Source organism: Diadema antillarum, unplaced genomic scaffold, assembly GCF_040938485.1.
Source record: "Diadema antillarum isolate AM-2024a unplaced genomic scaffold, OU_Dant_1.0 seq00000290_RagTag, whole genome shotgun sequence".
NCBI lineage: Eukaryota > Metazoa > Echinodermata > Echinoidea > Diadematoida > Diadematidae > Diadema > Diadema antillarum.
The window spans coordinates 54,701-77,110 of record NW_027271316.1 but is presented as its reverse complement, the minus strand read 5'-3'; the positions used below and the strand labels follow the sequence as shown (position 1 = coordinate 77,110).

The 22,410-nt window shown below is 40.9% G+C and overlaps 1 protein-coding gene across 1 annotated transcript in view; it reads left to right on the top strand.

The window, feature by feature from the left end:
* Positions 1-22,410, top strand: part of LOC139730078 (uncharacterized) — a 69,270-nt gene that overhangs the window by 22,693 nt on the left and 24,167 nt on the right. The window contains exons 17-31 of the mRNA XM_071640986.1: positions 1,631-1,904; positions 3,641-3,759; positions 4,887-5,064; positions 6,364-6,592; positions 7,332-7,457; positions 8,419-8,549; positions 9,653-9,723; positions 11,308-11,497; positions 12,969-13,183; positions 14,513-14,637; positions 16,471-16,647; positions 17,513-17,650; positions 19,010-19,217; positions 19,592-19,833; positions 22,122-22,184. Coding sequence (XP_071497087.1) covers positions 1,631-1,904; positions 3,641-3,759; positions 4,887-5,064; positions 6,364-6,592; positions 7,332-7,457; positions 8,419-8,549; positions 9,653-9,723; positions 11,308-11,497; positions 12,969-13,183; positions 14,513-14,637; positions 16,471-16,647; positions 17,513-17,650; positions 19,010-19,217; positions 19,592-19,833; positions 22,122-22,184 — 2,486 coding nt within the window. The remainder of the gene's footprint in view (positions 1-1,630; positions 1,905-3,640; positions 3,760-4,886; positions 5,065-6,363; positions 6,593-7,331; positions 7,458-8,418; positions 8,550-9,652; positions 9,724-11,307; positions 11,498-12,968; positions 13,184-14,512; positions 14,638-16,470; positions 16,648-17,512; positions 17,651-19,009; positions 19,218-19,591; positions 19,834-22,121; positions 22,185-22,410) is intronic.

The following is a 22,410-nucleotide window of genomic DNA, read 5'->3' as shown; positions in this document are numbered from 1 at the left end:
AAAGCAAGAGAATACTAATGAGTGAAGACTGAAAAAAAAGGTCTTCTTTTGTTTGGTGATGTTTTTAACCCATCAAATCTCACAGATTTATTGCTATGATGCTACAGTACGTGTTCGTTCTTCATCCATTTGTAATAATGATTAGGCGGATAAGGTATCAATTTTCTCTTCATAAACATTAAATTCCTAGATATCTGTGCTAATCAGCAAAGAAAGCACTTTAGCTTGCATAGAAATCCGAGCACAAGCCACATGCTGGTGGTTTATTGTTTTGGCTCGGTCAGCAGCATGTCTGCCTCCAGATCCAAAGGACCCGGGTTTGATTCCCAAGTGTAACCGAGCAATGTTGTGCGTAATTATAACTATCCCCTTGTAAGAGGCAAAACACTTTGTCCCTCGCATAAGACATAAAATGAAGGTTCCCATGTGTGAGAGAGTCACAGCTCATGCACATAAAAGATCCTGCTTCATTTATTCATCGCAAAGAGCGGGGTGTTGAACCCAGTGGAGTAGTCTAGCCTCGTGACATCCAACTGGACCCCATGGAAGACCAGCTATTACAGCTGAATATGGGCTATCCAGCCATCTTCTCAGATGGAGAATGAAACAAACAAAACGAGCAAACACTATCTAGGCTTGAAGAATATTATACAGATAATACACAGGTGAGAGTGCGTTAGTGGAGATGCAGCGCACTCGAGGGTATTTACAATTGTGAAACATGCACTACATTGTAAATACCCGAGAGTGAGCTACATCTCCACTAACATCACGAACTTAAACCTGGAGTGTGTATTATTTGATTTATAAAATGGGTCGAAAATGAACAGCATTTTTCATGTACCTTTGTGGGTCAATACCGGTCAGCTACATGTAGCACTCGCTCAAAAGTCAAGATGTCCGAAGATGTTCGTCCCAAACATTTACGCACGTCGCACTCAGAAATCCCGCACATATAAGTACGTATACGTACGCCACATGTTATGCACAAGAAAGGCCGGCTGGCAGCCCGAACTAGAAATTGTTTACAGGATTGACAGCGTGTATAGTAGCGCGCGACGCACTTGTAACAACTGATTGAGTGTGCACTGCTGCTGCTGACAGCTAGTGTAAACATTGTGACGTCAGTGACTGAGCAGTTTACGCTTTCTCTGCAATGTCCCATAGGATAACACGCCGTGCTGTTATGACTTTTCGTTGCACACTTTTTGCACAGTCGTGCATGTTAGTAAGAAAATCATGAGCGCACACGTGACTCATTTCAGCGCTTCCAATTGGCTACATTCTTGAACCCATTTTATAAAGAGATATAATCATCGCTGGGGCAACACGACCACGTATCTACAAAATGTCAAATGTTCAGGAGAGCAAAAGAAAAAAAACAACATGGCAGCCAAAGCACTGCATCAAATAGGAAAGCCTTTCCTTTGACATGCCGTGGTAGCTTTACTTTTGGGGTAAGACAGCTAGGATTTGGACAGGACAAAACTGACTATCTGACCATTAATCCAAAAAAGTTGTTTTCACCAAAATTGCAGATGTGAGGTCTTGTCGCCTCAGCGATGATATGTATGTATAATGCACTGCACTGAAAGCAGGTTTTTTTTTGGCATGTTTTTACCTCCTAAAGCTTGAAGACCAGCCGACTACCAGACAACCTGACAGCACTGTAGACTGTCCGTCAGTGACCCAAGAGTATCCCTTAGTGACCCAGGACTCCAGTCTGGCCGCTTCGGAGGCTCAGCCGCACTTTGGCCAACTGGATAGCAGTACGGCGGGGAGCAGCCAGGACAGCATTCAGCAGCCTGGTAAAGAGGCTAACTTGACCCTTGACCCCACTCCCGTCTCCACGCCCACCACCACCATCGCCAAGAGGAAGCCAGGCCGCCCTAGACAGTCAGAAGGTCAGTGACCTCTGACCGTAGCTCGCTATCAAAGTCATACATTGTATCATAATGTAAAATGTCATTCATACACTATATGTATTAATATTATAATACTGAAAAAGGTTTACACTTATATTAGACTATTATATAGTAATGATTGTTGTGTACACTTAAATAATGACATTTGTCAAATAACTTAATGAGTCACAGTGAACTTTGCTTGTGGGTTCTATTCGGTCCAACATGGCGATCGGTCGTCTCAATATTTTACATAAAGGTGTCTGCGTCCTTAACGTTACAAACGTAGTTTTCAAACACTTGTTACAATGATGATGATGATGATGATAATGATAATTTTAATAATAGAAACAACATCAATCACAATAACACAACAAAAATAATACAGAAATGACATCCATTCCACAGCATGTGGCAATTAACCCGTTCCTTCCGCAATTCTCTTAGTGCCTTTAATGCCCCCAAACGAGATTCTTTTCGCCCATCGACAGAGAGGCACACAGGTTGGTAATCCAGCTGTGTGAAGGCAGTCAAGCGGTTCATTGTGTCCCCCTTTCTACGGTCAACTACATGTGCCCGTGAACAATGGAAATATCGAGCGGGTGCGAGGTATGAATAGAATGTGCGCTGATGAGCTCTCAGAATCTTTTGTTCTACACAAAACCAGGTACCTGAATGAGGTGACTGGGGTCAGCGAACCTGCATTTCTAACTGATCTCAGCCTTGATCATTATGTACATGTTCGTACGAGTTTACAGCAGAACAAGCAAAAAACTCAATCAGGAAAAGGTACATAATACTGTAAAAAAAAACCCCTTTTTTAAACAGCAGGAGAACAAATCCTGATAGAATAAACTCTGATCTTTTTATCAAACCCACTTTTCTGAGCATTTTAACACAAAGAAATATGAATTTAGGCCACTGAAGCAGGCACCCTTGTCTTCATTTTGGGAACCTGGTAAACCAGGTTCCCGTATATCAGTTGCTCCCACGGGAACCTGGTAAACCAGGTTCCCGTAAGGAACGGGTTAAAAAGGTTTTGGCCTGCATTTGAGGGGCATGCAAACAATTTGTGAAGGATGCAAATTTCGAAGAACTGGCAGAGTCCAACGTGTATTTTAGGCCGCTAAAGATTTGTCAAATTTGCATGGGGGTTTGGAAGCATCATTAATTATTGGGGGATGTCAATTTTCGTTCCAGGGATTTTAGAAAATGATCATGATAGTGTTGAAGGTGAAGGTGTTGACTGTAATGATGACTGTAATGATGACTATGCTGATGATAATGATGTTGGTGATGATGATAGTGATGATAATGATGATGATGATGATGATGATGATGATGATGATGATGATGATGATGATGATGATGATGATGATGTTGTGTTGATGATGATTGTGATACTGCTGCTGATGATACATAAAGTGATGATGTTGATGGGGATGATTGTTATGATGATGATATTGACAGTGATGTTTGTGATAATGATGATAATGATGGTGATGTTGATAATGATAGTGATGATAGTGATGTTGATGATGTAGATGAGGATGATGTTGATTTTGTGATGATGATGATGCTGATGATGTTGATTTTGGTGATGGTGATGACGTTGCTTCTATGAAGTAATTGTTAGTTAAAATCATCTTTGAGGAGCAGAGAATTTTTTTTTGTACTAGAAAAGTTGCTCTCCAAAGAGGCAAGATCACTCAATTTCCGGTTGTATCCATACTCAGCTTTAGATCTGGTTGCCATGGAGACGGAGGATGGACAGTCGGAGAAGAGCAGGCGAGGCCCAAAGAGAAAGAGGCTGCATCGGGAGGAACCCGTTCCGGGCAAGCGGAGATCGGCACGAGTAAGCATGAGATGAAACCAAATGTGGCCGAGTATCATAAAACCAACAAAAGGTCGCATCCCTTGATTTTACGTGAGGACTCAAAAAAGGTGAAACGGGTCAACCAAATCAATCTGGAGTGTTTCATGTTTTCTAAAAGAGCTATACATTTTCTACATTATTTGTAAGTTTGGGATCATGAAATGAATAGGAAAGGGTGTTTTCAGCAGGTTTTCTACAACCCCTAGTTTGTAGAGTAGTGTGATCAGGTGTGTCTTTAACCCGTTGAGGACGGACTGATTTTGCTACAACATGCATTTCCCATAGACACCTGCCCGAGTATACTCGGGACTCGTCCTCAACGGGTTAAGAGGCCCCTTTTCATATCCTTTGCACACTCTTCACTTTCAACTCTAATAACTTTTGAAAGCAAAATGCTACTGCTTTGAAAGTTGGCATCAATTATGGACAGAATGTGTTAATAGAGCATTCTCAATTTCAGCTTAATCTGATAATCTTTACTGTTGCTGCTCCAGTGGTTTAGATCCTCTTTTTTTGTCCAAATTAATTGCACAGCTTGCACAGCTTGATAAAGATTAAGCGCTTGAATAGACACTGTACTTCAGAGCCTGTTTTCTCAGTTCACACTTTTCCAGAGTGTGTGCATTCTTTCTATTATTTAGATAGGTTAGGACAGTCCATTTGAATTGAGTGTTTTATTATTTCAAAGCTTAAGAGTCTGCTCTTTCAGAATCTGCCCTTATCTAAAAATCCATGTCTGGCGACTTTTTGTTGGTTTTGTGATGCAGTCATAAATCATACATATTTGTACGTCCTATGTAGATTTTCTTGTCCTGCTGTTAATCTGTTGCAATAAGAACAGCAGAGTTTTGTCCAAATCAGACAAAACTACTGTAAGACCAGAAACATTCTTGCCGTGAAACTTTCACGAATTGGAGATGACTGCCTCCTCGTAGCATGAAACTTTTCTGAATTGCCACGGGCATTCAATGCCCTGTGTAGACAAACAGTTTTGCGCGTGTTTTCCTTCCACGGATGTTGGCTCATGAAATTTGCCAATAAAATTCCGTACACACAAAAAGTTCTGTCTTTATAGTATCATGTATCACAGCTTTCCTTTTTTCAAGGTCCGGAACACGACGGTGAAGAAGAAGGAAGAAGAGGAGATCATTAACTACTCCGAGGTGCTGCGCCAGTTTCTTCCGATCTCCCTCCAAGTCGGTGATGAGGATGATGAAAGTGTCATCGATCTCAGAAGGGCAAGCGACGCGTCTGTGACAAAAGCCGATGGCCAGAAGAAGGCGGGTGAGTCGTGTGGCTTAGCCTGGTTTGTCTCATAAACCTGAAGTTACATACTGATACAGTACATGTGACCCTGCACCACAAAACAAACAAAAAATCGCCAGACATGAATTTTTAGTTAAGACCACATTTTGAAAGAGCAGATGTTAAGCTTTGAATTGATGTATAACTCAAATTAAATGCATTGGACTCTCCTAACCTATCTTAATATTGGAAAGAAAGCAAAAACTCAGGAAAAGTGTGAACTGAGAAAAGAGGCTCTGAAGTACAGTGTCTAATCAAGCACTCAATCTGTACCAAGTCGTACTGGCTGTGCGATGAATGGGACAAAAAACCAGGACGTAAACCACCAGAATAACAACAATGAGGAGATTATCAGATTAAACTGAAATTAAGCATGCCTCATTACCACAGTCTGTCAATAATTCATACCAACTTTCAAAGCAGTAGCATTATCCGTTGAAAGTGAAGAGTGTGTACAAGGTTTTTCAGAAATGGAAAGGGGACTCTAAAGACACACCTAATCATACTATTCAACCAAAAATGGTCAAGATAAATTGCTAAAAAAGCAAACTTTTTTGCTCGCTTTATGATCCCAAATTTTAGCGTAAGGTAAAAGAAGACTTGCTTTTTTAGAAAATATGAAAAAGTCAAGATTGGCTAGGTTGACCCATTTCACTTATTTTCAGTCCTCACGCAAAATTAGTGTGTGCGACTTTCTGTTCATTTTGTTATACACGGTCACTTATGTGTCCACCCAGCTCCAAACACGCAAAAACTCACAGAATAAGATTATCTGTAATGGACCAAAATGTGTCATTTCGATTTGTTAGTTGACTCAAATTTTAAAACTTTGTCTTTATACCTGGGAAAGCGTTCATTTCTGTACGTCCTCAATCAAAGATGTTGCATGTCTTTCGAAGAAGCAATTAATGTACATGTGTGCTATACTGGTCTCTCCTGTTCAAAATTTTGTTTGTATCTTGTTTATACATTGTACAATATTTGTCTTCAATACAAACACTTTTTGTAATATTTGTGCTCCCTGTAAAAAACCACAACAACAAAAAACAGAATCGTATCTTATCATTGGAAACGTGTGTTTTCGAAAGTGTTATGCATGCTACAAAGTCAATATTTCTGCACATGGGCTTTTAATGTAATCGATGCTTATGTTCTTCACTCTACAGATCACTATGTTATCATTGCATTGATATTACATACAATTGTAATTATGATTTGTGCATAGGGGGGATGAATGATATATGATGGATCCTATTCTTATTTGCCACTATTTCTAAGATGGATCCTTGGGAGGCGGAGATGATGTGTTCGTTTCTACGGAAACGGACGACGTCTTGTCCTTCCTCGCAGAGTGTCGCCTCAATAGCGGCGTCGTTGACGTGATGAGCCGGTTTCTGGAGAGACTGGTGGCCAGACACGATCTCAGGTGGCCCAGCGACCTGGCCGGTGTGTTTCTTGATGTGTACAAGAGGCTGAGAAAGCACACCAGTCTTCCGGAATTATTTTGGTGAGAAATCAGCCCTCTTTAGACGACAGTGTCACAAGGGCATTCACAGTTTCTCAAATACAAAGCTAATGGTAATGACAAGTATGCTACTAGATGCAACATAGAAATACAACACTGAGATTCAAGACTGTTAGTGTAATTTAAAATTTCTTTGTCTCGTATATTTTGCATGTGTCTTGTTCTTGTTCGTAGCCTCATTTGTTCTCTTTTCATACTAGATAAGTATTTCTGAATCAAGTACATGGACTCTGGTAGTTTATATTCTTTAGACTCATAGCTGCCCACTGGTGTATTATCTCATTTTATTTTGAAAAGAATGTGACAAGGACCCTGTACTGAGATGCTTGCAAAAATATCTACAACAGTCGCATGCTTATATTTCAGACTGTAGGAATTATGCTGAAAATAATCATTTTTTTTTAATCAAGCTGCAAATAATCTCCAAATCACGCTATATGACATTGTTCTTGATCTCATAGGCATGGATTTGTCAAGATGGCATAGTAATTAGAGACAAAAGTGAATCTCTTCTTTGAAAAAAAAAAAATTGGATTCCATCCTATCTGTACCATTCCAGCCTCGCTTGACATGTGATTTCCAATCAAGAGATTGCTTTATTCACGTATTTCAACCATGTCTTTGGTTTTATTTGGGGTTAATTGACAACATGTCCAAAGGTCTGTTCATTGGTTTATGTGGGTGTTTTAGAATCTTATTTTTATCATCAAATTCTGTTCAGCTGTGACGAAGATGAGTCTGTCGTGCGGGAAACCAGCCTGATGTGTCTCTTAGCAACGGAGTTCAACCTGGACGAATGCCTCTCCTCCCGAACCAATGGGAACGCAATAGGCACCTCGCCATCCATGTGAGTTTTGCCAGTAGAGGGCGCTATACCAACCACTGGTTTTACTATTAACCCGTTGAGGACGGACTGATTTTGCTGCAACACGTATTTCCGTGTTAAGAGGGAAAATTAATCAACAGGATTAAGAATTGTCTTCATTGAAATAAGAGAGAATAAAAGCAAGAAATCAGCACAAGTTTGAAGCTAATTTGTGCTTGTGTCAAGGAAGTGCCAAGGGTTTTGATATCAGCAACAAAACCTATCCTATCTTTTATGGCATCCAGTAGTGTTACTGTTACTATTATCATAATCATTATTAGCATTATTGTTATCCTATATTATTATCACCATTCTATTCTGCATTTGAAGAAAAAGTAAGATGAACTGGTACGCAACGGTGAAGGGTAATTAACATAAAAGAATAATGAAAAACATTTTGTAGAAAGGAAGCAGTAAGGTTGGTATGCAGAGAATAAATACTGTATACGCCATATATTTCGCGAATCGGGAATTCACGACCATTTGCGAGTGGTAAAATTTGTGATCGTAGAGTCCTGTACTGAATGGAGTGTGTACACGCGTACGTCACATTCACATCGAGATCAATATTTTTGCGCGTCTTTAAGTACACGAATAGCACCTGACTCGCGAAATTCGCGAAAATAAAAACCTCGCGAAATATTTGGCGTATACAGTAATTCAAAATGTTTACCCGTTGAAGACAAGTCCACAGTATGCTCGGGCAGGTGTGTATGGGAAATGCATGTTGTAGCAAAATCAGCCCGTCCTCAGTGGGCTAAGGAATATCAGATGTCTTGAAGTCAAATTATAGTACTTAGCACTTTAATTTTTCAATAATTGTTTAATTGTGTACTTGAAAGAAATCTTTATAAACACAAAGAGGATGAGGAAAAGAAAAGAAAATAGTTGTGTTGTGCATTAAACCTTTGTTCCCCTTCTATTTCACCGTGTTTCCGTAAAGGATTGGGACCACTGCCCCTGTCTGCTCTCACAAATGGGGTGAGCACCACGATGAGGACATGGGGTACCTTCAGGAACTCACTCTGATGGAATACATGCTACCGGACATGTGGCCAATGGTACCGGCTAGAGGTAAAGATCTACCTTTGGTACCGTAGAATAGGGTGTGGGAACCACCGATGGTACACTGAGAGATTACTGGAGAGTAATCCCTGACTGTACAGGCCATTTATTTCCCACACGTGATTTTTTGGAACTTAGGACTTGTAATACAAAGTTTGTGAGTAGTGCTATTTTTACCCTAAAAAACAATACAGCAACAACAACAACTAACATGAAAAACAATAAATACACATAATAAATACACAAAAATAATTACACAAAATCATGTAGAGGTGAGTGTAATACAATTTTGAAGTGCTGATTAAGTGTAGGAAAATGCAATGCCCATTTAGATAGCATTCAAACATTTTGAATAATACTTTGGCATGTTCAAATAAAGACCATGAAATTGAAATCATAAAGAAAGATATGAGTGTGCAGAACATGCCAAAATTTTAAACAGTGGTTCTGCAGCTTGCTATGTTACACCTGCCAGTGCACCAGCTACTGTTGTGGTATGATATTCAAAGTACCATACGCAGATAGCCACCTGCAGGGTGATTGCACCTCGATTATGCCAAGTGCACCATAGGGTCACTCTTTTAGCTAGTGGTACCAACAAGAGGTAAGTTTGCAGTGCACAGTCAATTCCGTCGATGAAATGTTTATTTCATTACAAAATGACTGATTTCGTAATGTGATATGTGATACTTGGCGCCCCATAAAAAACTACAGTCTTTGTCCATGGTTTAAACCATGGTTTCATTTGTACCACCTTCGTGAATTTGGGCCATGAAGAGTACTGTATATGCCATTAATTTTAGCAAATCGGGACTTCCCGACAATTCTCTGAGTGGATAAATCTGGGATCGTGGATAGATTTGGGAATCGTGGAGTACAGTAGTGATAGGAGACATGTACCCATGTTTGTTACTTTCGTGTCAAGGTCAAAGTTAATGATTCTGAGTGCTATTAAATTCGTGAGTAGTAGATGACTCCTGAAATTCGTAAGAAATGAGAACCTTATATTATATACAGCATATCCATTAGTTGTCTACACGATCCAAAAATAAAATGTATCTGTGCATGATTGCAGGTGTACGTTGATCAGGAAGTTTATGTTTGTTTGACAGTGTTTTGGCTGCGAGCTCGCTACTTTCTGCAGTTTGGTCAGATGGAGCAAGCTGAGGATGCCTTCCTGAGGGTAAGACGAGAGAGATGGAATTCCACAAAAAGTGTTCAAAGTGGGAGTCCCAAGTCTTGGCCGTTATTCTTTAGACATTTGCTAAGGGCGTATGTGCACTCTCTGATGATTGTAATGCCGTCATGCAAGGTACTATGCAGCCTATAATCTAGGCAAAAGATGTAGCCATGGTCTTTACTGTTACGCTAAACGTCTGATGCGACGAGACTATTGTGTTTGCTTAGCAATACGTCTGATATGGCAAGACTACAAACAGTGGATGCACGCGAGGCATCCACTGCCTACACTGTATATCCATTTTTCTTGCTTTTGTAATAGTTGTTTTCTTTTTATTGACTGTGAATCGGTGGCAGTTATTTGTACGGAAACTGCCACCGATTCATAGTCGATAATAAGAAAACAACAACTAAAGCAAGACCAGTGGATATAGGCATCCACTGTCGTAGTCTCGCTGCATCAGACATATTGCTTAGCAAAGACAATAGTCTCACTGCATCAGACATTTAGCATAATGGCAAAGACACTAGCTGCATTCTCTGCCTAGATTATAGGCTAGGTACTATCAAGTACATGTACTGTATCTTCAGGTGTTAACGTCCCGTCAGTTAGTTTGATCAGTCAGTCACTCCGTCTGTTAGCAACATCTTGCAAAGTGAATATATCAAGCAGTTTTACTGCTCTTATAAACTTGAGTAATCTCAGGTGTGTTTTACATGATTCTTTCATACATTAGTACAAAGTGTCACCATGGCAACCACAAACTGATGTAGTCAGCTTAATCCTGTTTCACAGCAGTATGGCTAGGGTTTTAACTGTCGTTCATGATAGTATTTCTTGCGTCCCTCAGGTAATAGAAAAATATGCAGTTTTGTTTCCTAAACTCTAGTGGAATCTTGTTATAAAGAGGTCTGATGTGGCGAAGCCATCTTATGACACAATAATTTTGCAGATCTCTACTCTTTGCACATTATTGTTGTTTTTTTTTTTGTCCCCTGATAGAGTGAGATACCTGGACTAACAAGGTAGTGTCATGGTCCCCACGTCCTCATTATAAGGATGTCCCCCTGTACCTGTCAGAAAAATAGAATGTCAAAAGTTTGTGCAAAAAGGAGGTTGTAAATTTCTTTAATTCTGTACCATGATATAGCGACAAACTTGATATAAACAAGATAGACACAATGGTTTTTAGGACCCTGTTATGACAAGGTTTACCAGTATTTGATTTTGTGTGTATTTGTGTGTGTGCAAGTGTGTGTGTGTGGGGGGGGGGGGGGGGGGGGTTCAGAATGATTACTGTATGTGCCGTGTATTTAGCGAGTCCTATTTTTTGGCGAATCAAGATTTCCCGACAATTGTGCGGATGGTTTAATTCACAAACATGGAGTGCAGCATGCAGTGAAAAGGTGTATGTGCGCATGCAAGTCGCATTGTGTGAAGGTCAGAGTTAATTATTTGTGTATGTTTTTAAATTCGCGAATACCACCTGACTCGTGAAATTCTCAAAAATAAAAGCCTTCCGAAATATTTGGCCTATAAAGTACCCTCTCTCAAACTTCTCTTGGTCCTCTCCTTATGGTGGAACAGTGCAGAGATGTCCTGAGGAGAGAGGCTGAGAAGGAGGAAAAGCGACGCCCGGAGACGGGGCAGACGGAGGACATGGAGGAGGAGGAGGAGAAGATGGAGACGGAGATGGCTGGTGGAGATGGTGCACATAAGACGGTGGAGGTGGAGGTTCTGGTGCCAAATGCCCGACATGGAAGACTCATTTCCATTGGTAAGTTTCAATTTCTGGTGGTAAAAAGGATTGCAGATGTGCTGTTTCACTTGTCTCACTGTTTTGGAACAAATAAGTGAAGGGTCTTATACAATGCTAAATGTACAATATCCTTTCTTTTGTCTGAGTAACACAATTTAACCCATTGACGATGGACTGATTTTGCTATAACATGCATTTCCCATAGACACCTGCTCGAATATACTCTCGGACTAGTCTTCCGTGGCTTAAGGAGTCATAGTCCATGGGCCCTGGGGATCCCAGAGCTTCCAAAATGGAGTATCTATAGAAAGAAAGATAGGAATGCCCTGAATAAATACATCAGTGTGTGCACTTTCTAATTGGACAGATCTAGGGGTGACCCTGTTGAATGGAACAAAATTTTTGACCGCTTTACAATTTCTTGGTCGAATTTTCTATAAACTTGGCAGGTATTTTCCTAAGTGTGATATAATTTTCAAACGGACACCATGCCCCCCCTGGAGCTCCCCCCCCCCCCCCCCCCCTCCACAAGTTTGCTATCTTCTATTAACTCGTTGAGGACGAGTCCCGAGTATACTCGGGCAGGTGTCTATGGGAAATGTGTGTTGTAGCAAAATCAAACCGTCCTCAACGGGGTAAGGTCATAATCTGCAAGAATCTGTTGAAGGTGAACTTGTAATACTGTTTAAATAGTATATCAGCTGTTCCTTTCGCAAGCACCTCATTTTCACGAATTTTGTAAATCACTGTTGGGCAGCAATTTAACACCTTGCAAAAATATTGCTGACCGGCAGTCATTAGCGCACTCACAATAGACCTAGTGCTAAAGCTCGAAAATAGCATCTGGCAAAAATGTCTGTGACCTCATTCTGGAAAATATCAGGTAAAGCCCCAGTCATATAGACATGCCGGATCACCCCGGATCTGATCCGGGGTGATCCGGGGAGAGATCCAGGTTGACGCCTTGGGCATCTTTGGACATCTGGGAGGCAAGCACAGCAACTTTTGGAGGTCAAAAACATCCGGCATCATCCGGGGAATGCCTATTGGCAGAGCAATCCTGGATGGTCCGTGTGGCTTCCGTGTAGCTGCCGTGTTGGTCCGTGTAAGCGCCATGTGGATGCCGTGTAGATGCTGTGCTGTTCCGGCCTTAGCCGTGTAGCTGCTGTGTTGATACCATGTGTACAGTCACATCAACACTCGTCGACACTCCATCAAGGGTGAAACTATCCCGGAATTCCCCGGATCATCATGTAGATCCTTGAGGATCCGTCTTTATATGTGACTGGGGCTGAGGGCTTCACTCACTGTGACTGTTGTTATGATTTGTTTTTTTTTTTACCATTGCTGTAAAAATGTCATTGATGGAATTGCAGTTTCTATGTCCCATTGTATATCAATAAGGATGAATCTGAATTCATTTCAAATAGGACAGCATTTGAACAAAGATTGAATGCTCAGTGTTAGATATTTTTTAATCCCTTTCCAGCAAGTGTCAGCTCAGAGATGGAATCCCTACAGCGTTGTCAGTCCCTGGACCAACTCCAGCGCCTCCAGGCAGCCGGTAGCCACTCCAAGGTGGTGGAGCTGCTCCGCCCGTCCCTCCGGTCCGTGCCCCGCCCGGTCCGGCCCGAGGGCACGCCGGAACGCTGCTCCCAGCTCCTCCTCCTGGCCCAGTCACTGGCAGCTCTCAAGGATTGGAAGGTGGGAGCATCAAATGCTATTGTCTGTTTACAGTGTACTTCTTCATTCATTAATTCAACTTTATTGTCCACCTGCCTGTAGCAACCACATAATAGTCCCATTCAGAGGAAAAGGTGTCAGTTAACTCTGTGTGCTACCATGTAAACCCCTGTGTGCAACTCATTCATTGATTCAGCTTTATTGTCCATGTGCTTGTGGCAACCACATAGTAGTCCCATTCAGAGGAAAAGGTGTCAGTTAACTCTGTGTGCTACTGTGTAAAACCCCTGTGTGCAAAATTATTCTGAAACAACAACACATTGAGTGCCTTTGCATAACATTCTGTTTTTCAAAGCCATGTAACTCTCTATAAAAACATTTATGCTAGACTTGCCATGAACATAAGTTTCAGAGAAAATTCCAGACTTGCGGTACATGTAGCTGTGATTTGACAAAGTTGGTCTTGATTGCTAAATTTAAGTCTTCCAAATTTCCCGTAGCTATGCCGTAACATTAACTTGTTATCCAGATCAGCGAGACACAACTTTTGTCGACACGACTGTGACAAAAAAAGAAAAAAAAAGAAAAAAAAAAGAGAATTTACTTGAACCCAATGACACCTATTCAATCACCAGGCATCACACAAACTACCAGAGACTCCAACCCCAAGCACCTTCTCATCTGGAGATTCTCTCGCCTGAAACCCTTAGCAAACGGGAGACTCCAACTTGATGTGTGCGAAGCGCGAAGTTCCTAGGGTTGTATGCTCTCTGGTGCTGTCTAAGATTTATTTTTCCAACATACAGTACAATAGAAATAAGTAAGAAATCCTTTCCAATGGGAGACAAAAGAGCCAAGGCGGGAGAAATTAAATCTCAAGCGGGAGAACGGGAGATTTTGCAAAAGTGGGTTTTCGGCGGGAGATCTCCCGTCGAAAACGGGAGAGTTGGAGTCTCTGAACTACATGTGTGGGGAATATAATCACAGGTGCAGCTTTCAGTGTAATGTGGCATTTGATGATATATCAAATGGTTTGGACAGGGTTGTGTGTTTGATCAAAAATGTGCAAACTTTGTAAGCTGTCGACGGAGTGGGGCGTGCGAATGTGGCACATAAAGAGTCAAGAACTACTAATGTAAACTGTGCATAGCCACCACCTGTGTGAGGCATCCAGCAACTACAGTTTTGCTCTCTATTACTGGTCGACCACCAAAACTTGAGCCCAGACCGGAATCAAATTAAAAAGAATGACATTGTTGGTACAGGATCACTTTTAGTGATGTGAAAACTTACCCTCAAGTTTGTGGTGTTTGTTACCCCACCCTCTTCCCCCTTCCCCCCTTTACCCAGGAGGCCATCCTGACTGGTATTCTGAGTGTTGTTGAGGCGTGGCAAGGACGGAAGAGCAGAGGGCAACCAAGCTGCCACGCCCTTTGGCTGGAGACCCTCAACAAACTCCTTGGTCACCTAGAAAAGTTAGTTTGGGCTTTTGACTTTGTCTCTTTCAAGTTGACCTACATTCGTTTTGTTGTCCCCGCCGAACGAGTTCGAGCAGGGGACTATGAAACGGGCCCCGTACGTGTGTGTGTCCGTCCGTCCGTCCGTCCGTGTGTCCGTGTGTCCGTGTGTCCGTGTGTGCGTCCGTGTGTGATCAAAATCTTCAATTTGCTACTTCTCTGTCATTTATGAGCCAATTTTGATTCTGTTTGCTTTATATGATAGCACTACATGGGAGCTTTGAAACTTCAGTCGTGACCTTTGACCTTGACCTTTGACCTATATTGTACATTTTGCTACAAAATGCTACTCCTTCGCCATTTCTAACCCGATTTCGATTCTGTTTGCTTTATGTGATGGCACTAGGTGAGGGCTTCAAAACTTCTACACAGAAGTTTGACCTTTGACTTCTTTGACCTTTGACCTTGATTTTTGACCTGTATTGTACATTTGGCTACAAAATGCTACTCCTTTGCCATTTCTAACCCGATTTCGATTCCGTTTGCTTTATATGATGGCACTAGGTGAGGGCTTCAAAACTTCTACACAGAATTTTGACCTTTGACTTCTTTGACCTTTGACCTTGATTTTTTGACCTATATTGTACATTTTGCTACAAAATGCTACTCCTTCGCCATTTCTAACCCGATTTCGATTCCGTTTGCTCTATGTGATGGCGCTAGGTGAGGGCTTCAAAACTTCTACACAGAATTTTGACCTTTGACTTCTTTGACCTTTGACCTTGATTTTTGACCTGTATTGTTCATTTTGCTACAAAGTGCTACTCCTTCGCCATTTCTAACCCGATTTCACTTCCGTTTGCTTTATGTGATGGCACTAGGTGAGGGCTTCAAAACTTCTACACAGAATTTTGACCTTTGACTTCTTTGACCTTTGACCTTGATTTTTGACCTATATTGTACATTGGCTACAAAATGCTACTCCTTCGCCATTTCTAACCCGATTTCGATTCTGTTTCCTTTATGTGATGGCACTAGGTGAGAGCTTCAAAACTTCTACACAGAATTTTGACCTTTGACTTCTTTGACCTTTGACCTTGATTTTTTACCTATATTGTACATTTTGCTACTAAATGCTACTTCCGGCGGGGACATATATTACGCACCGCGTAATTTCTACTTTTCCTTGTTATTTTTGAAGCATGTTTTGTGAAATAGTAATAGTAGTCTTGATTATATTCGTGACAATACTGTAATGATGGAAATAAATAAACTATTGAATTGAATTGAATTGAAAGCAAGATATTCTCACGCATGAAATTTGTGCACATTGGAGCCAGTGCTCTTTATAATGGTGTGAAATTTTCGCAAATTGCCAGTGACATTCAATTATGATTAGCTTGTAGTATACAATCGTCTAGATTTCAGTTGTATAAAAACAGGACTATATTTCGAGATCAGTGAAGACGATAAGATAAATGATGATTAATTTATTCCTTCCGTAGTGCCTAGCCCCCCCCCCCCCACACACACACACACACACACACACACACACAAAAGGTGCTATACAGTTGTAATGTGATTCATATAAATGAGCGAAGAATGCAGGGAATTTAGCCTAAATAGTTTCCTTGGTAAATGCAATAATTGCAAATTTTAGAACTTCTTGTCAACCATCCTAAGATGAATGGCTCTCCTACAGAAAACCATTGAACTGACATGTGTGTAAAGTAAATTGTCCGCAGACTTTTGATAATATGTCAATCTTAGTCAATTTTTAGCATTTTCAGTTTTTGTCTGAATCATTTTTCCCTACCTGATAAATGAGTCTTTTCTATCTATCTATTTCAGGGCGTTCCTTTCTTGCGAGGTCGGTTGCCTCGGCTGTGAGGGCGCCGTTGCCTTGAGGAAAGCTGTCAACGTTCTCATCAAGATCATCGAGTGGTCCATGGCCCTCGCAGAGGTCAACGAACTCAGCAATGCAACCTCCGTGATGGCTTGGATCGTGCTGTACTACATCATCCGATAGTAAGCACTAAAGGGTGAAATATAGAGGGCTGTGTAGCTACGTAGTCCATCGGCTGAGTGGTCTGGCGACATAAAACCGATTCTCGTCTGCATGAAGTACTGTTTACGCCATATATTTAGCAAGTCTAAATTTTCGCGAATCGGAACTTTCCGACGATTTCGTGAGTGGTTAAATTCGCAATCTTGGAGTCCTGTACCGAACGGAGAAATGTATACACGTACGTCACATTCATAGCGTGATCAGAGCCAATATATTCGTGTGTCTTTAATTTTGCTAACAGCACCTGATTTGCAAGATTTGTGAAAATAAAAACCTCCCGAAATATTCGGCATATACAGTATTCTGACTCCGGGTACTGCTAATATACAAAGCATCATTGTAGGGTCGTGTCACAGATGCGGTGTGGGATAGCTTAACTTCCCAAGATGTGTCATTAGTTGAACATCTTGACGGTCCTACGGTACATTGCATGAATGGACACACACACTTTCAATTTTTTTGCCATCCGTTGCTGACAGTACTCCACGATGTCGAATGTAAACAGCTGTAAAATTGTGAAGATGTCTGGAATCATGAAAAAGTTAGTTTGTTAAATTTAACATGACATAATCATTAATGTGTATTAAAGCTATTTGCTTCAACTACAACTGCCAACAGGTTCATTCATTTTGGAGATGACAAATGTTGAGGTAAATTATTTGCTTACATAATCATCTAAGTCACCAGTTCAAGAATATCACATTTTTTTTTCTAATATTTTCTCTCAGAGCACTTTTAGCTCACAAGCCACCTTCATATTCTTGTGCTAATATTTTTTCCCCACTTCCTTCCTTCCCTCCCCCCTCCCTCCCTTCACCCATTCAGCGAAGAGGATCGCATTGCAGCTAAAAGTACGCCCTCTGGAGGTGGCGAGCGGACAGACAGGAGCCGGTCTCCGAGCCCTGTCCCCATGCTGCCTCGCTCCCTCATGCTACTGGAGAATGCTCACGACTACCTGGGAAGGTGGGATGACCACATGGCTGTTGTCATGACAATGATGATGACGATGATGATGATGATGATGATGATGACGACGACAATGATAATGTGTGCAGGAATTCAAAGATACTTGTGTTGACAGTGATATTGATGATGACTGCAGTGCCCTCCCTTTATAACAAACACCATGATTATATTGCAATTTTGGTACAACAAAGTAAAACTTCAGGGCCCCAAATCTACTATATATTTTCATATTCTTTATTTGGGGCCTTAACAAAATTTTGATACACAAAAGTCAACTGTCAGTTTTGAGGACTTTGTTATGACAGGGGTCACCTGTGTTTAAAGAGAGAAAAAAAATGATTATACTTGTTTTTAATGGCAAGGATGAGTATGAGGGAATGGTGCAGTGGAAGATGAAAATGATGTTGATGAATTCCTGTTGGTAGAATGTGCTGAAGATGCCTTTCAATGATGGTATCTCTGACAATGATGACTGTAAAAGTGTAATAAGAATGACATCAGTGATAATCACAGCAAAAATGATTAAAGGGTGTATACAGTTCTGGTCGAGGTGTAGATTTAGCTTTTAACATTTTGCGAGATATTCAGAAACCACTCTATGAGATGTCAAAGAGCATGCAGTTCTAAGGGGTATCAAAAGTTTATTCGATGAAAATCGGTTTTGAAATGGCTGAGATATGCAAAAACAAGGTGAAACAAAGAGATCCTAATAAAGTTGGGGCATGTCGCCTTTTATTATTAGCACTTTTTTGGATATCTCAGCCATTTGAAAACCAATTTTCATCAAATAAACGTTGAATCCTTCTTAAAATTACATGCTCTTTCATATTTCATGTGAGGTTTTTCATTATCTCACCCAGGAATGTTCAAAACATGAATCCCTACCTCAACCAGTACTGTACAGTCCCTTTAAAGTGATGATGCTGATATAATGAGAGTGACTATGATGGTGATTATGGTAAAATCAGTTATGACAGAGATGATACTAAACTCGGTGATCTTGAAGTAATGAGGATGACAATCGGGGGTCTTCATACTAATGTTGATAAAAATTGCAGAGACTTCAGTTATGGCATGTTGTATAACATCGCATCACTTGTTAATTTGAGCAATGTGGAAAACGACAGTTCTAATGACAATGATAATGGCTATAGGAGTGATAATGATTTGAAGTCGGTGAATCTGTGGATAATTGTAGTGTTACGTAGCAATTCTGACGCATATCATACTAGCATTGAAATGACGATAGCAGTCAAGATGATCAAATCAATATGAGCAAATGTAAAGTCTCCGGCCTGAAGAAGTGACATGCACCTCTCAGTGATCTGTTGTAATCTGCATCGATGCACCCCACAGGCGGACGTGGTGCTGCAACCACGAGGGCGGCCTCCTCAAGCTCTACATCCGTGTGCTGTGGGAGGAACTGACGCGGTGCCCTGAGGGGGAGAGGCATCCGTTCTCCAGCGACCTCCGGCACACCCTGGAGCAGTGCTTCTTCTGTCTCTACGGCCACCCCACCAAGCGAGCCAAGACCAAACATCTCCAGGACCATGGAGTCATGGAGGTGAGGCGGCTGTGGCGCCCTCTAGAGTTCAGTTTTAACCATTTCTCTATTTCTACCTCCACCGAGGGAGGAGGTTATGTTTTTGTCGGCGTTAGTCTGTCGGTTTGTCTGTGTGCAAAAGAACGGATTTGGATGAAACTTACAGGAAAGTTTGAGAATGACACAAGTAACAGATTATTAAATTTTCGTAGTAATCCAGGAAAATAAAAACATGCAAAACCCATCTTACCTGGCAAAGCACAAAAAAAGTACTCACACAAAAATATCAACTTGTACAGTACCCAGATGTCTGACCATGAGAGTTCTGTCCTGTTATTTTTGCAGATATTTAAATCCATGTCTCTTTTCATGCGCTGCGTTTTGTCTTTCATCAGGTACCTCTGGAATGGTCAAACTGCTGTTACATCTTCGACTACTTCAAGCCGAAGGTCTTTCCCGAGTTTGATAGCTACAAGACCAGCTCAATGTCCAGCGAGCTGGAGGGACTACTCCTCAAGATCAGCCGTGTCATCCCGGCAGACGCCAAGCCGACCAGCGCCCTCGAGTGTCTGCAGGCCTACATTGACGGCAGCAGCGACAAGACCCCAGCCCTCCCCGACGACTACACAGTCCCAAAGTGAGTGTAGACCAAAGAGCTCAAAGGGATAGTACAGTATTGGTGGAGATGAGAATTGGGCTTTTAACTTTTTGCGAGATACCAAGAAAACACTTATTATATAGTACAGAGCATACCATTTTAAGAGGAATTCAAAGTTTATTTGATGAAAATCGGGTTTGGAATGACAGAAACATCCAAAAACAAAGTAAAGCAAAGCGATCGTAATAAAGTGTGGGTCCCACACTTTATTAGAATCACTCTTTTTTTGATATCTCAGCCATTTCAAAACCAATTTTCATCAAATAAACATTGAATTCCTCATAGAATTACATGCTCTTCCATGTTTCATAAGAGGTTTCTCATTATTTCACCAAAAAATGTTAGAAACCTGAAATTAGGTCCCAGCCAACACTGTATGATCCCTTTAACCCGTTCCTTCCGCAATTCTTTGAGTGCCTTAAATGCCCCCAAACGAGATTCTTTTTTTGCTCGTCGACAGAGAACGGACAGGTTGGTAATCCACCTGTGCGAAAGCATTCAAGCGGTACATGTATACCCCATTCCATGGTCAAGTACTTGTAGCATCGAACAAAGGAAATATCAATCGGGCTCAAGGTATGAAGAGACAGTGCACTGATGGGCTCACGAACTCTTGTGTTCTATACAAAACTAGGCACCTGGGATTGGGATGACTGGGGTCAGCGAACGCAGAAATCTACTGTGCTCAGCTTTGATCACTATGTACATGTTCATATGAGTTTTATAGCAGAACACGCATAAACTAAATCAGATAAAAGTGAAATTATACTGTAATATACATATTTTTCCAGCAGAAAGAAAACTTATGGTGATAGAATAAACTCTTATCTTTTTATCGAACCCATTTTTCTCGGCATTAAACCGCACACACAAAAAAAAAAAACATGAAAGTGAGTAAAGCACTCTTGTTTTCATCTTGGGAACCTGGTATACCAGATTCCTGTATATCAGTTGCTCCCATGGGAACCTGGTATACCAGTTTCCCGTATTAAGGAACAGGTTAATATGCAATGAGTAGGTACTATAGTTCTTGCTAGCTATGCGCCCTGTATTATTGCTGTGTGATTGCGCAGAGGGACGCAGTGCAGAAGGTTTACCCTTCATTGCCAGCATGCTTGCATACGAGCAACCGAGGAGCAGCCAAATCAAGGAGTTTTTGTACTCGCTTAAAAGTTCAAAAGCTCAAATACTCCCTGCAAAAATATTACTTGAGTGCGTAGTCCTCGTACTACACATATGTGGGTAACATGTGGCTCCTTGTAATCTTGTATACTCTGTAGTTTGCCCTCTATATTATGAACATTTAGGTTGTGAGAGAAATCTCGTTGGTGTGTGAGATCAAGTTGCTTCCGCGTCCTTGACCCCCATACAGACAGATTTGACCTTTCATTTTTTATCCGTATTGAAATCCGGAAGAGTCATCAGCTAGAATTTAGGCAACTTGCCTAGTTTGTTAGAGTTCAGTAGTAGTCATTCCTTTAAAGGGTGTGTATAGTTCTGGTCGAGGTGAGGATTTAGCTTTTAACGTTTTGCGAGATATTCAGAAACCACTCTATGAGATCTCAAAGAGCATGCAGTTCTAAGGGGTATCAAAAGTTTATTCAATGAAAATCGGTTTTGAAGTGGCTGAGATATCCAAAAACAACGTGAAACAAAGAGATCCTACTAAAGTTGTGGCATGTCGCCTTTTATTATTAGCATTTTTTTTTGATATCTCAGCCATTTGAAAACCAATTTTCATCAAATAAATGTTGAATCCTTCTTAAAATTACATGCTCTTTCATATTTCATAAGAGGCTTTTCACTATCTCACTTAGGAATGTTCAAAAAATGAATCCCCACCTCAACCAGTACTGTACAGTCCCTTTAATATGAGGAGTCTGCAAAATGCAAGCTCTGCTTTTTAGCAGCCTCCCCCATTTCCAGGAATTCTGATTCTTATTACAAATTACAAAAGTCTCCACATTTGTTGTACTTAGGTGTGCAGTATTCTCCCTCATTACAATACATGTATTGATTTTATGTAATTATTTGTATCTTTATGTCTTACTGCATTTGATCATTGTATTTTTGTTTGTTTAAAATAAAATATAGATAAAATGAAATGAATTCTGAATTCTGTTGGGAAACATAGCAGAAACCATTCTGCTTCTTTTAAACTTCGCTCAATTGAAAGAAAAAAAACAACAACTTTAACACAGTGTGACATTAATCTTCAAGTGCCTTTAATGGTGAAATCTGAATTTGATGTGTTTCTCATTCTACAGCACTGTAATCCAAGAGATCTACTACCTTCTGGCAGATTACTACTTTAAGAACAAGGAGTTCGGGTGAGTTCATACTTTACGCTGATATTTTCTTACTACCTGTGAATTTGTAGACGTTAGTAAGCTCTGCAGTGCAAACTTTCATGTTAGTATAATGGTACAGGAACTTCCGTGGCTCAGTGGTGTAGTATATTTACCTTAAAGGACAAGTTCACCTTCATAGACATATGGATGAGTGAATGCAGCAATATTAGTAGAACACATTAGTGAGAGTTTGAGGAAAATCGGA